The sequence below is a fragment of the Raphanus sativus genome, chromosome 2 (genome assembly GCF_000801105.2).
Source record: "Raphanus sativus cultivar WK10039 chromosome 2, ASM80110v3, whole genome shotgun sequence".
NCBI classification, from domain to species: Eukaryota; Viridiplantae; Streptophyta; class Magnoliopsida; order Brassicales; family Brassicaceae; genus Raphanus; species Raphanus sativus.
Genome location: NC_079512.1, coordinates 8918407 through 8934791, shown reverse-complemented (window position 1 = coordinate 8934791; position 16385 = coordinate 8918407). Strand labels below are relative to the sequence as shown.

Sequence of the window (16385 nt, the reverse complement as noted above, 5' to 3'; positions counted from 1 at the left end):
TTTCTAATCTTTTTTTGAATGATATAAAAAGTTTCGGGAACTTTTTTTAAGTTAACGTTTAGTTAGGTATGAAATTTGTCTCATCATGCTTTTTTATGGTTTGGAAACCATACCATGTATGTTTTGTATGTTTTATGTCTTTAGTTTGAAATCCGAATATATTTTGTTCCGCGATTTTAATTCCTGGGAGTCACTGCAAATGACAATATTAATCTCTCTCCAATGTTTCCTAGGCATTCAGGTATCCATTCGGGTTTTTCGGATCTGTTTGGGTTTCGGATTTCCGGGGTCAAAGATTTCAATCCCATTAATATATTTCTAAATTTCAGTTCGAACTATGACTAAGGCTAGGCGTTCAAATATCCATTCGGATTCGTTTCGGATCTGTTTGAGTTTTGAATTTTCGGGGTCAAAGATTTCAGCTCCACTCAGATAATTCTAAATTTCGGTTCGAATTATATTCGGATCTTTGCGGGTTCAATTCGGGTTCGGATAACCCATTTCATTTTTTTTGTTTAATTCAATATATATTTTGAATTTTTTTAAATCTATAAATAAAATAATATATGGTATATAAGTCTGAATAACATATGTCAGAATAGCTAAATTTAACATATAAATTGGTTTGATTTAAATTTTGGATCAAAATTCAATAATTGTTTTAATCTTTTTGGTGTTTCGAGTGTACTTCCACTATGTTAGATATTTATATTTGACTATTTTTATATATTTTCAAGTATTTAAACCAACCTAAAAGGATCATATATATTCTGGATGTTTTATATACATTAAAACTAAAAATAATTAATATATATATATATATATATATATAAGTATATAAATCTTTTCCGGATACTTTTTGATATCCAAAATACTTCGGTTCGAATTGGTTATGGTTTCGGTTGTCTAAATGTCAAAATTTTGAATAATTTAGATATTTAATCAATTTTGGTTCGGGTTTGGTATTACTCTTTCGGATCGTGATCGGTTCGGTTCTTCAAATTTGAATTTTTATCCAGCTTTGATATTGACATAAAAATAAATAGCAATATATTTTTGAAATATACACCCGCACGGGCGTGCGGGTCAAAATCTAGTTAGATATAAAGTTTTAAAACATAAAACTTTATATTGAAGCACTGCATCAACTACACAAACACACTATCAAATTCATATTTTCTTGAAAAAGTTAGAAATCGTGTCTATTCTATGTTTATAAAATAGAATAGTACGAAGTAACCTATATTATTTATCTTCTCTAGACAGTTCGACGCGTTCTCTGAATCTTAATCCACATATACCGACAATTAGCAAAATTGTAAAACCAAACAATTATATAAGTCTACCAGTTATTGGATCTGATGATAATTATACAGTGTCCCGAAGAATTCATTTTCCAAAAGCTTCATAAAACTTCAAAATGATCATGGGATAAAACAGACAATTTGGAAAATAAAAATAGTCTCAGAAGAAAAAGATCAACGATAGAAGTGAGAGTGAGAATGAACAGGGAATGAAGGGTAATTTTGTCATTATACATATTATACAAAGAATATCATAACCAAAATGTTATTATGGTTATAGACTTAATTTTTGGTGTCATATGCTATCAAATTCCCAATTTTCAATATATAGTAAATAGTATTAAAACTGTAATATATTTAACAAAGATTTTTACATGGATTTTCAGAATTAAAATATTTTTTAGTAAAATTATTTTAATATTCTTTAACAAATACAACTTGTCTTTTTTACGAATATTCTAAGGAATATTTTTAAGAAAAAAAAGATATTAGATCTACAATATATATCAGCTTCCATATTTTTTAAGTGATTATTCTAAGCAATATCTTTTGACCTTCTAAATTTAGTGGCATACACTTATTTTAAATACAAGCTTATCTTTAGCAATCTAAAGATCAAGATTTCAACCAAAATATTACTAATTTCTTTTAATATGTAAATCATAGAGTTGATGAAATATGTGAATCCATTCAAAACAGGTTGGTTTATAGTATTGCTTTAAAAATAAAGTTAACATTTGGGGATCCAATTATACAGTTTAATTTTTTTTAGTGATCAATGGTTGAGCTATTGTCTTTGGGGGAAATTTTGTTAAAATTGTCTATTCAACATGGCAAGAACAAATTGAAGAGATAGTAACACGGTAGAAACTATATAAATTAATACTCGATAAATTAATAAATACTATAAATTAATAATTTTTCTGGTCTCTAAAATTGGATCAGTTAAAAAATAACACAAATAGATAAGATAACAAGAAAATAATGTTTTATTAAATCCTATGTAAATACATGGTCCCATCAAAATTATAAATTATAAATTAATAATTTTTCTGGTCTCTAAAATTGGATCAGTTAAAAAATAACACAAATAGATAAGATAACAAGAAAATAATGTTTTATTAAATCCTATGTAAATATATGGTCCCATCAAAATTATAAATTAATAATTTAGATGTAGTTACGTTTTATATAAATACTAACAAGCTATATATTATTTATTTTTTACTCCTAATGGAATTATCTTTATATTTTCGTAATATTTAATATATTTTGATGAGATCTAGTTAAAGTATATCTAAAATAAAATTTAAATTCTATAAAAATATTTTATATACATAAAATAATATAATCAGACCAATATAAATGTATAATTTCAAAAATATATACATTAAAATCAAATATTTTCTTATACAAACATTTGTTTTTAAAGGTATACACATACATAGAAGATTTTACAAACGAAATTACCATAAAAATATTATGTTTCAAGCATCCAGTTATATATATATGAGTATTTGTCGACGTTACATTATTCTTCAACGTTCCATGCTTGACGCCAAAGACGGCGGTCTTTTGTCCATGTTTCCTTGCCACCCTTTTCAATAGTCATAGAAATACTTTGTATTATTAAAGTATGTTAATTGTTGTAAATCAAGTTCATACTCGCATGAACTATTTTGGCGAATATAAGATACTAGGATGAAGTTGTTATTTTATTATGTTTTGGAGAATGAAATAATAGTTCGGTTTCATTTGGACTAGAGAGGTTCAATATGGATATCGGGTTGGTTTCGGTTCGGTTCGTTTTTTTGGTATTTCAGTTAGTAAAATATAACTACTATTCTAATTCCATATTTACTTCGGTTCGATTTGGTTTATATACCGTCGGTTTTCAGTTTATCTGGTTTTATACCAAAAAAACATAATTATTTAGTTTGAGATCATATTATATATTATACGAATTTTAGAGTTATGTTGTCAAAAATTCATTTATTAAAAAATATTATATATTTAAATAAAAAAATAAAAAACAGAAAAATGCTTCTATCATCTAATAAAATAATCAAATATAGAATTAATATCAAAATTCTAAATTTTGAAAATAAAATTAAAAAACAAAACAGAAGCATGAAATAAAAGGTTTTCTATTCTTCTATATTTAGTGTTCAAAATTAATATGTCTTCGATTGAATACAACTCTATTTGTTTAAAGATAAGAAAAGTTGTAAATAATTTCAACGAATTATTGTCCATCAAATTTATAATTTTTACTTCAAGTTAGTTATTGTTAAAATAAAGCAAAAAGATCAAAAAAGAAAGACTAAGAAAATAAGAAACCTTAGTTACGGTAAATTATTAATTAATTATAATTCAAGTGATTCAAGTAATTTACAAATTATAATTCAACTCATATAAAAATATATATATATTCATGCGTCGTTATAAATATATACATATTTACATGTTTGAGTTTAATCGGTTATAAATCAAACCATATCCAAATCCGACGGTTTTTATAAAATCAAATTAATTTGGTTACGATGGTATATACCAAAACAAAAATCATATTATCTATTTCTGTTCGGTTCGGTACTCTTCGGATTTAGCATATTGAACAGCCCTAATTTGGATTTAGTTGATTTTGGATTGTTTTTATCATGTGTTAATATCCTATTATAGAATTAGATTTTAAATTCATATTTTTTTGGAACCTTGTGAATTTTATATTAAAAACAAAACATAAAATATATAGTTTGAACACATTTATGTAGAGTGTGAAAACATTTATGAGTGTTTGAATGCTCATTCTCAAATCATTGTGAGATTGCCACATGTTCACTATAGTGTAAACACAATTCTTAGAATGCTTCTCTTTTAATATATACTAGATTTTGACCCGCCCGACCGGGCGGATATTTATTTTATTTATTAGCATCCCATAGAAACAAAAAAAATTATAAATACGTAAAATATATAAACATATTTAGAACTATAATTTCTATTAAAATTAATTTTGTTACAGAAAAATAATCTTGCGTTGTTTTGTTTATTTTTAAAGCATGACCCGTGACTGTATAAATGTTTTCTTTCACTTTAGTTTCTTTTTGTGTACTTATGGTACTATATATATATTTTTAAATTAAAATGTATTATATAATTTTTAATATAACATTTTAAAACATAACAATTTTATTTATTACTTTAAAATAATTATATTTTGTGATTTAATCGTCTATATATATCATAATGTATCATATAAACCAATCTTATATTTATAACTAATTTAATTTGTATTATGAAAGCATTATGCTAATAATATATAAATAAATTATTTTATATTTTATTTATATATTATATAAATTGATTATGATGTGTGATTTTTTATTTTGTTATTTGTTACTAATAAATATTAAAAATATAATATGTTAATACAAAATATATTAGGAAATCTATTTTGGTTAAGATTTTATTAAGGAAATCTATTATTTAAATTAGGAAAAGACATTAAATGTTTAAATATATTATTTAAATTAAGAAAAAATAATCATACTTAAATATAGTTTCATTTAATATCTCAATGGCATGGCAATGTAATTCTAGTGGAAAACTAAGGATTAATCTAATTTTGTACTTTTTTAAATAGATTAGATAGAGAATATGTTGGGCTGAACATTTGTAATTGTAATTATGGACCGAAATCACTTTTGAATTTATGATGAACCTGGTCGATTTGGGCTTAAATTTTTTACCACCCTGTTTATATCTATAAAAATTTTAATGTGGTCAATAAGTCATTTTTATTACAAAAACATATCCTACAATTTTTTTAATATTTAACTTTCACATCATTGAGAACCATTTTAATGATTTTAGAACTATCATCTTATTACTTTCAAAACTAAATTAATTTGACTTTAGTCTTTCACATAGTTTTGAAAAGTTTCAAGTGAATGACTAAAATTGATGCAGCCAATTTTGTTGCTTTAAATCTTTAATATATATATATATATATATATATATATATATATATATACATATATATTATTTAATTTTAATATTTAATAAATAAAAATTCATATTAATAAAAATTTATAATTATTTGTATCTCATTATAATTAAAAAAAATGAAGCTATTGATCAAAAAAATTTCAAAGTGAGATCTTCAAATTTCTAATAATTTATAAACGTTTTGAAAAATTCAAAATATAGCACATAAGTAAAAATCTAAATGTTTTTATTATATAACTAATGTGATTGTTTAATATCTTTTAATAATATAATTTTTTTAAAAAGAACGAAGATACAAAAATTGTTATCAAATATTCATTATTCATAATAATTAATTTTCATATATACGTTAATCATATTAGGTTAATTTCATAGCTTTTATTTAAGGAAAGTTCAGGATTGTTTTTTGTACATTATTTATCAATTCGATAGTTAATTTAATAAAAAATATAATATAAGTTAAGATGGACCAACCTACTTTTCTAAGAATAGTATATTTTATATATTATACTTTATATAGTTATTTATTAAATGAAACTTCATAATCATACGGTTCTATGATCAGTCATATCGTTTTATAACAAATTTACAATGTGAAAAATTTAATAAGTTTATAATTTATAAATGTTCTTGAAAATTCATTAAAAGTTTTGAAATTAAAATATTTATGATATCTTATATGGTATATAGTTTAATCTATATATATTTGTTTTATTATTAAATGATACTTTTTATTCATATAATTTAAAAATCATGTATAATAAAAGTGTTAACCAGTGATCATTAATTTTTAACATAATAATTTTAATAGTTTTAGTCATTTATTGTCATTTTTTTAAATTCAAAATATAACATATACAAAAAAACTAAATTTTAATTTTATAGCTAATTCGATTGTTTAATTTATTTTAAAAATATAAATTAAAGAAAAATGATGGAGGAGATATAATTTGTTATCAAATCTTTATTATTACAAACATTAATTGTCATATATATATTAGTCATTTATGGTAATTTTCCGTAGGTTTTATTTAAGGAAAGAAAATAAAATAGTAATTATATCTAGCGGAACAATTATAGATGCTTCTATTGTAAATATCATATCATATCATCATATCATAAGTTTGACCAACGAGTGTATCTAACGACATATAAAAATCGAATGTGAACCTGCTTATTTTTCAATTGAATGTAATGAACTACCTAATTGAATGACACCTAAGCATGAAGTTTATTTTAATTATTACAAAACTGAGGTTACAATTTTTCAAATGTTTCTCCTTTAATATATAGGGGATATATTTTGTGTTAATTATTTTTGAAGTGATTCTAACTTGTAAATAATTTGGCAGTTTCTAAATGATGTTACCTACCTTATGGATAAAACTTACGGGTATTTTTTTCTTGTGTCTAGAGTTCAAACATTTTCTTAGTACAGAGTGTTATTCATTACAAACTAAATTTTAGTAGACAATTCCGAATATTGAGAGATTATATAACAAAATCTTGAAACGGTCAACAAATATATACTAATACAAACATTAATCTATTTGCAGTTTATTCCATATATAATTTTGAATTGATGGATAATTATGACATCATGATCATGAGACTGAGACATATAATTAGCTTACGAAACATTTTTTTTGGTGAAAGGGTTTAGCTTACGAAACATGCCAGCTGGTTTCGTGATATTTAATTCTATGTGATTTAAGTTTTACTCTTTAATTTTCATAATTTTCTACAGATAAGTATATTGTGAGTAGGGTTTCCGCAACAAAAGAAATTTAATGCGAAATGAGAAAAAAGAAAAAAGAAATTTAATGCGAAAGAATGTCACTTTAATTTGTTCGGGGCGGTCTTGGGTGGTGGCCTTGTAATTGGGCGTATACACATATGTTCTTAGAAACCCTCCCCAAATCAATTTCTTTATAGTGAAATAATCATAACGGTGACAAACACGCTTAAATTCAGAAGTGGCGTAATTGCTAAAAAGAGGAGTGAAAAGAAATCGGTGGTGGTGGTTTAGTGGCGCTTGAGGAAATTAAAAAACCCAATACCGTGAAATCGGGTTCAAACTCCACCGGCCACACGGATATGAGATATTGCTTTCGGTTCATTTGAATGCTCAAGAGAAGGTCTATCCGTAAACTATATCTCCACTCAGGGGTTATATATGTGTCTTTAATAAACACAGGTTTAACCCTTTTGTTTGTAAAAAAAAAAAAAGAGGAGTGAAAAGAGATTGGTTACCTAGAGAGGGATCAAGACCTCGATATTTGAGTTCGCGGTGTTCTTGAGAAAGAGCACATGAGCAGCAGAAGAAGTGGACTGCGCCATCCGAGCAAGGATCCTCGGGCAACGAGTATTGGGTCCTCAACTTGGCTCTGTATTTTGAAGCATAGTACCATCCACATCCAATTTTAGACATTGCCACAACCATTAATCCAGCAAGTCCTTGACCTTTTAAAGAGATCATAACTCATAAGATAATCAGCTTTCAAAAAAATAAAATAATAAACTTGGTAACACGTATTGAACATAAAATACATTGCACACGTGTATATATGCTGCAATTGGATTGTTGATTTCTCGAATAGAATAATGCATGAAATGATTTTTTTTTTAGTTTTTTTTGCTTAAATGAAATGATTTATTCCGTTAATCAATAATTTTTTCATCATCTAACATGGATAAAATAGAATATGCATGTCATCAGTTCCACAAATAAATAGATAAAATACAAAGAGTATGACTCGAATGCATTTTAAAAAAAAATCTTCATAAATGTTTAACTCTTTTGCATTCCCCAAAATGTTCACCCATTTACAATGAAAAAATGAAAAGAAAACTCAATTTCACTCTTTATCATTCCATATCGTTTAAAAAGATTGTTCCAAACCAAAGTAATTGTGGAATAAGTGGAATGAGGATTTTATTTTATTTTATTGTATTCTATTCGTATTATTTTAGTTTTACCAGTTTTTATTATTTTATCAGTTATAACCATAGTTAATAAGTACTAGATATGATCCGCATGCACACTGTGCGGATTAATATATATCCAACTAAATTAAATTTTAACATAATTTTTAATTTCAATTTAAATTATTTAATTAATTTTAAATATTAAATTAATTAGAAGATATAATTTACTTTTTCTATTACAATATAGACAGTAGTTTAGTACTTGTAAAATCTTATATTTATTTTTATTACCAAACCACATATATAAAAACTATCATCATAACCTAATAAAAATTTAATAAAATATTATAATGACCTAAAGATAAATCTACAAAACAAACCATAATTATCAAATATCAGTGAATCCTATGAAATCAAATCTTTCTTTATCAAAGTCTTAACTAAATTATATATGAATTTCATCTACATCGGAAGTCATAGTGACACATATTAACAAAATCTATAATAATTAAAAACATACATCTATTTAACTAAAATTTTATAAATAAAAGTAATAAATTATTCGATGACATAAAGGAGAAAAAAGCTTTTTTGAAAAAAAACATTAACCAATTTAATATTGGGGAATTTTCAAAAATACCACTTTCAAGGTATCATTATTCATCTTTACCATCACTAAAAACACATTTTTAAAAATACCTTATTTATTAAAATGGTAAAGATCTTATATCTTTGTTTTTATATATTTTTCAAAATTCTAATCCCAAATTCTAAATCCTAAACCTCCAATTCTAAACTCTAAATCCAAAATTTTCAACTCTAAACCCTAAACCCTAAACTATATACCATGAATTCAATATCCTAAACCCTAAACCCTAAAGCCTAAACTATAAACCCTAAATCCTCAACTCTAAACCCTAAATACTCAACTCTAAACCCTAACCTATATACCTTAAACCCTAAAACATCAAATCTAAACCCTAAATCCTAAACCTTCAAATCTAAACCCTTCGTTAAAAGTAGTGGTAAAAATGATTAGTGTAAACATGAAAAGTGGTACTATGAAAATGGTATTTTTGGCAATTTCTCTTTAATATTACTCAAATAAACATAGGATGAACAAAACTATAAAATTATTGCTAAAAATTAATACTACTTGTTAATAATAGTTATCCCTGAATAAACGAAAATATTTACTAAATGTTCACTAAAATATTTAAAAACTAACAATTTAAAAATTTATTTATAAAACTAATGACTCAACCTAAATAATAGAATATGACAGATAAGCTTGTAAGAATAATATAACATTAAAAAAAACTTAAAATCATAGAGAACATGACAATTAAGCAAAACTAAAATTATCACATAAAATTATTTTAAAATATGACAAATATATAAAATTACTAATTAAAATTATTAAGTACATGACAAATAAAATATATATAATCTAGATTTATAGAAAAGATGACAAATAAAAAAACTAAAATATTAAAACATAATAAATAAGCAAATTACCTAAAATTATGGAATATATGACAAATAAGCAAAATCACCTAATATAATGGAGAAGCTGACAATTAAGCAAAATCACTTCATAAATAATAGTATAATATATATATGATGAGTGAAGTTTTTAGTGTTGTCACGGTTTAGAGAGCGATTCGAGCGCTGGTTTATTGATGAGTCTCTTAACTAAAAATAATAATAAAACATTATGAAAAGAAGAAAAAAATTAATGAAAAGGAAATATACATATCTTCTTAAAGATACTAATAAGATATGTTAAAATACTAAAAATATTTTGAAATTACTGTTTAAAAAAGAAAGTCACATTTGTTTTATAAATAGTTTTTCCTTTTTACTTTTAAATTTTTGTTTATATACCATTTTTTATTATTAAATAATCCAAATACTCTCTTAAGAACTCATGGGAGTGGTTGAAATGGTCTGTAGATTTATATTTTTGGCTGTAAAATTTAATCTGCAGTTTATTTAGTGTAGATTATTTTTTTGTATCTTTGTAAATAATTATTATTTTTTGCTTTGAAAATAAAACTTTCTACAGGTATATTTTGATTTTATAGAGATTTTTTATTGTGAGTTTTTTAAGAAAAAAATGGTTTGATTAACTCTAGACTAAATTTCGGATGTCCATAACATGCAGGCCCGGGTCTGAACCCATTCATAAGAAACAAATGAATAGGGCCTCTGATTTTTCCATAACTTTTATGACCAATTTTTCATTATTTTTATCAGAGAAAAATGTATAATTGTGGAAAACGCATAATAAAACTGTGGCTTATCTTACAACAACCACGTAACAACGTTTCCTAAAATTTAATCTAATGTATAAAATAAAGAATAACAATGATTAATTGCTTGGTCAATTTTTTTTCAAAACCCTAATAAAATACAGCAAAAGTGCAAGAGTTAGTTTCTTACAAATAATATATCTATATTCAATAATTTAATATTATATACATTATTTAAAAATTTTATTTAAAATTTTGTATTGGACCTCTGATAACTAAGGATCGACACTCAGAACATATACAGCCGCAACTAATCATCCCCTATACCACTAAAATGCTCTTATGTATTTCTATTTATTTTATTTTATTTTTATTTTTATTCTTCATTTTGTCACGTCCATAAAATTTTGATCAACAAATTTGACATTTCCGATATTTTCTTCCAATTAATAACCAGTTGAAAATTATTTTATGTGGTTTACATCATTAAAATTTCATATTATATTTCATCTAATTAGCGATATGAGATTATATTATGTTGATGTAAAATGTCAACCCTGAAGTAGTCGCTGACGTAGTTGCTGAAGGAGACGTCTTGTTGAGTGATGAAGACCATGTGGAGTCGAGATGCTGAGCTGGAGTCAACAGACTTGGAGAGCAAGAAAGTATCTTGAAGATATGGAAAGAGGAATAAACTTGAGAAGCAAGTTTATGACTTAAAGAAAAAGGAATAAGTGCATTCCAAGAAAAGGAAAGTTGCACTTATTGATATGGAAGATGTCCATATTCATGTTGCCTTGGAAACTAGGTTTCAGGAACGTGGAGAATAATATAAAATAGCTATGGAGTCGTCTGTATGAAGACAGAGACACAAAGGCTGAGTTTATAGAGAGAGAGAAGCTCTTGGAAGTGTTCTGAGTCGTGCTGAAGCAGTGGCTGAAGTACTTGACGAAGGAGATATATAAGCGGTGTAGCTTAGGAATCTTTCAGTAGCGTGTATTAGGGTGTTAACACTAGACGTGTAAAAGCTGAATTAAGCAGATCTTGTAATAGATTGTTTAAAGAAGATTCTAATAAAGCATAGTGGTTGCTTGTTTTGTTGTGTCTCTCGGTTTACTTTCTGTAGTACTATTGGGGTGCCCCTTTTGTTCCAACAAGTGGTATCAGAGCGGGTCACCTAAGTTACTGGTGAGGATCCCGAAGCCAAGAGGAAAGAAGGGAAGATAAAGTACAGCAGAAAGCATGGTGGTTGAGTTTATGCTAGATCCAGAACAATATGGGCATTGGAAAGCAAAGATGAAGGCAAGCTTACAAAGTATTGATATGGATGTTTGGGCATCAGTAGAAGATGGCTATGAAGTTCCCAAGACAGTAGATAAAGATGGTGTTGTGGTCAACAAACCATTGGCTAAATGGACAAAGCGTGAGAAGGATATGTCAAGGCACAATGCAAAAGCTTTATTTGGTATTTTTACATCAGTCACAAAGAAGCAGCTAGATCTTATTCAAGGATGTAAGAATGCAAAAGAGGCGTGGGATATTCTGCAATTACACTTTGAAGGAACTGAGAAGGTTAAGAGCTTAAGGATGGATTTTCTCAAATCAAAATTTGAGAACTTGAAGATGAAAGAACATGAATCTGTATCAGATTTTAGTTCTCAACTCAGTGGGTTAGCACAAGAGGCTCGTGTTCTGGGCATGGAATACAAGGACAAGAAACTGGTGAAGAAGTTTTTAAGGTGTCTACCAGAAAGATTCACAGCTTATAAGGCAGCAATGTTTGTGTCTCTTGACATAGATAAATTCAGCTTTCATGAAGTTGTAGGGATGTTAAAAGCTCATGAGATGGAGCTTGATGACGTGGGGAATCATACTGAAGTGAATTTGGCAGGTGATGAAACAACAAGTCAAAAATCAGAGAATGAAGATGAGGTGATCAAGATGATTCGCGTGCTTCACCAAGTACTACAGGAAATGATAAAGTGGCAAGGACATGAGAAAGTTGGTTTGAAAAAGCGAAGACATGAAGCTGGCGAGCAATGTGTCAACACAGAGGTGCAATGTTACAAATGCAGAGGATATGGGCACTTCAAAAGGGAGTGTCCAACTTTCAAGAGACTAAGATTCAAAAGCTTTGAGGGTAATGAATTTGGTAATGCTCAGAAGAAATGTGACAAGTTACTGAAGCAAAATAATAACAGTGACGTCAAGAATGAATCTGATATTGATTCAGATGATAGTGAAGAGTTGAAGAACTTGGTGGCGTTTACAACTTTTGAGTATGGTTCTAAGACGAAATCTGCGGCGGGATCTGCATCAGCATCTGTGACAGGAGCTTCATGTGGAAGTGATGATGATGATGGGGATTTTGATCTTGCTGAGAATTCTGGAAAACTGTATGAGAATTGGCTCAAACAGGTTGAGGCGAATTCAGAGTTGACAAAGGAGAAGGTCAAGCTAGAAGCTCAAGTTGCTGAAGCACTTAAGTATGCTTCAGAGAAAGAAGAAGAAGCACGACAGATTAGTGCTCAACTTGCAGAGACTCAGAAGGGTTTGAGGATGCTGAATGGTGGGACGAAGCAGCTAGATCATCTTCTCAGTATTGGGAAAAGTGATCGATGTGGCCTTGGATATCAAGGAGAAAGTTCTACAGCTAAAGGTATTTTTGTATCATCAGGAAAAACTAGGGTTTTAGCTACGTCTGCTACAAGACCAGGGGTTAAAGTGTCTACAAAGAAGACATCCAATGGAAAGACTACAATGAAGACTGTAACTGATGTGAAGAACACGACTGCTACACGTACTGCTACGTCAACTGCTATGGTGACTGCTCCAAAGAGAGTTTCTAGATTGAAGAGTGCAACTCAACGGAAGTTTCGGCCTGTTTGTCATCATTGTGGTGTTATTGGGCACATTAGGCCAAGGTGTTACAAGTTATTGAGGGAGAAGAATCAAACGGTGAAAGCTTATGGTATGAGGAGACATGGTCATATATGTTATTCTTGTGGAGTTAAAGGACATATTCGACGTGAGTGTTTCAAGTCTGTTCAAAGGGCTAATCATGGAGGATTTGGGCTCAGGAATAAGTGGTCTAGGAGATTTGATCACTATGGAGAGGGTGGAATGAGATTTCCTCCTTACTTTGGAGGATATAAATCTTCATATTAGTTTTTGACCATGATGTGATTCATAGGGGGAGAATGAAGACGTGGTTTTATATCTAGAGGTGATGAGTTCACATACATAGTCAAAAAGGGGGAGATAAGTATTAGTTCGCGGAGTACTACAGGAGGTAGTACGTAACATGTTACATGAAGCTGGAGTTATATTAGAGTACGTGTGTTGATTGCCTGAGCTTGGAAAAGGAAAGAAGATATGTGCCTTATGAGAAAGATAAACCTCTTAGAATAAAGAGAGAGGTTTCCTTAGTGTGTGTTACTGCTTGGTGTCGAAGCAGTGTTTGAAGTAGTTCATAATGGAGTCCGATGTGAACTTAGTTTTATGGCATTGGAGTTGACGTTCTGTGTGGTGGAGTTAGCCATCGTGTGGAGCTCGTGGTGAGCGTGTGGTGCGTTGAAGATAACATGCTCTTGGTGTCACTGGTGTGCGTTAGGTGCTGACGTACTTGGTGAAGTACTTCCGAGAAGTGGATAAGATTGAAGCATAGACTCAGGGGGAGTTTGTCTATAAGGCTTGACATTTAAGCATCTGTGTTTTAGCTTAGTATGCAATCAAGCAGGGGGAGAATGGTGACGTTCTGGTACAAGGAGTGCATATCTCGTGGGGGAGAAGAGTATGGTGGATGACGTCCTGATGTAGATTGTGCTTATCTCATGGGGGAGAAAAGCATGGTGTGGTGCACATCCCGTGGGGGAGAAAAGCACAATTAGCATGGAAGCTTCCAGGTGGGAAACATGGTTGTTGAACCAGAACGGCATTGTGCTTGATTGGCACACAAAGCTAAAAGGGGGAGATTGTTGATGTAAAATGTCAACCCTGAAGTAGTCGCTGACGTAGTTGCTGAAGGAGACGTCTTGTTGAGTGATGAAGACCATGTGGAGTCGAGATGCTGAGCTGGAGTCAACAGACTTGGAGAGCAAGAAAGTATCTTGAAGATATGGAAAGAGGAATAAACTTGAGAAGCAAGTTTATGACTTAAAGGAAAAGGAATAAGTGCATTCCAAGAAAAGGAAAGTTGCATTTATTGATATGGAAGATGTCCATATTCATGTTGCCTTGGAAACTAGGTTTCAGGAACGTGGAGAATAATATAAAATAGCTATGGAGTCGTCTGTATGAAGACAGAGACACAGAGGCTGAGTTTATAGAGAGAGAGAAGCTCTTGGAAGTGTTCTGAGTCGTGCTGAAGCAGTGGCTGAAGTACTTGACGTAGGAGATATATAAGCGGTGTAGCTTAGGAATCTTTCAGTAGCGTGTGTTAGGGTGTTAACACTAGACGTGTAAAAGCTGAATTAAGCAGATCTTGTAATAGATTGTTTAAAGAAGATTCTAATAAAGCATAGTGGTTGCTTGTTTTGTTGTGTCTCTCGGTTTACTTTCTGTAGTACTATTGGGGTGCCCCTTTTGTTCCAACATATTGAAAGGAAACCTACTTGTTTCTCCTTTGTCAAGAATCTCAGCTATCCTCCCAAACGCAACGCAAGGACAAAACCATGTGAAGCAACCTTCATACCAATATACAAGCAACAGCAAAGAGATATTTATGACAAACGAAATATTCTCTTTTAAAAAAATTCTTATAACTTGTAAGAAATAGAATAGTAAATTATCATTACATGTAGAGATATCTTCTGAGAAACAATCGTATAAACCGGTAGTCCATTGCCCTTCAGAGACTTTCTTCTCTTCTTTCACTGCGTTTTTAGACATTTTTTTTTGTTTCAACAAATAGCTTATTGAAATAGTTATAGATCATTATCTGCAAAATGTAGCTATTTATAGATCCTTTATTTATGTTAATATATTCAATCAGTCTTACTTTTGAATATTGACTATAAATTTAATATATATTTTCTTGCTGGTTGCAAGAAAAGAAATATTTTAGATTTTGCAACGTCGTGGTCACAAGTTGTTCAAAAAAAAAAACAAAAAAAAAAGCAACGTCGTGGTCACGTGTTCCATAAGAGAAGACTGTTCTTTTCAAGTAATTCATAAAATCTTATATATTTTATCTCACTAGTAAATTATAATTCTTGTTTAATTCTATCTGTCAAACTTCAATTTTTGAAAGACTATGTATTTCTGAAAAAGTCAAACACTTGATGGTAGAAGATGAATTTGCTCAATACCCATGGAGGACTTCGCCAAATATAACTCAAATCTTGAGTTTAAATGCAAACGTATATCCAAACTTAAATCAAAGACAAAGTAACCCAAAAAGCTAGTGAAATTACAACCAGCCTTTTATGACCAAACAAAAAGTTAGAATTTGTTTTTACGTTTACAACTTCGGAAAGTTTTCTGAGATATTGTAAGTCGTCTAGAAGACTTCTAGGAAAGTCTTTTCGTATAATTGATCTTAAGATAATTTAGAAATTTTGTGAAAAATATTTTGATAAGAGAAAAATTGAAATCATGTAATTATAAATAATTGTAGTGAAATAAATTAAGATATAATAAAATTGAATTATTTTCAACATAGATAAGTGAAAGTAGTGAGTCATGATATTCTTTGGTTAAACATATGATGTATTATTGTATGTATTCTTGGGGTTAGATTTTGAAAATTTCTAAAACTTAAATATTTTTGAAAAGTTAATTTTTTACCTATATGTATTTAGTTATGTGTATAGTAAACACTTTTAAAATTTTATTTGATTTTATGAAGTGTTTAGTTAGTTAATTTAGTTTAGGGTTTATATTTAGG

The 16385-nt window shown here is 28.6% G+C and overlaps 1 protein-coding gene across 1 annotated transcript; it reads right to left on the bottom strand.

Annotated features, from left to right (window-relative positions):
- Nucleotides 1–2678: 2678 nt before the first annotated feature.
- On the bottom strand, nucleotides 2679–15428 carry LOC130499107 (protein PLANT CADMIUM RESISTANCE 9). Its single transcript, XM_056993010.1, has 4 exons — nucleotides 15295–15428; nucleotides 15112–15183; nucleotides 7569–7778; nucleotides 2679–2901 (listed from the first exon to the last, which is right to left on the bottom strand). Exons 1-4 carry the CDS (start codon nucleotides 15386–15388, stop codon nucleotides 2843–2845), a joined length of 435 nt encoding a protein of 144 aa, XP_056848990.1. The 5' UTR covers nucleotides 15389–15428; the 3' UTR covers nucleotides 2679–2842.
- Between the last annotated feature and the right edge of the window lie 957 nt (nucleotides 15429–16385).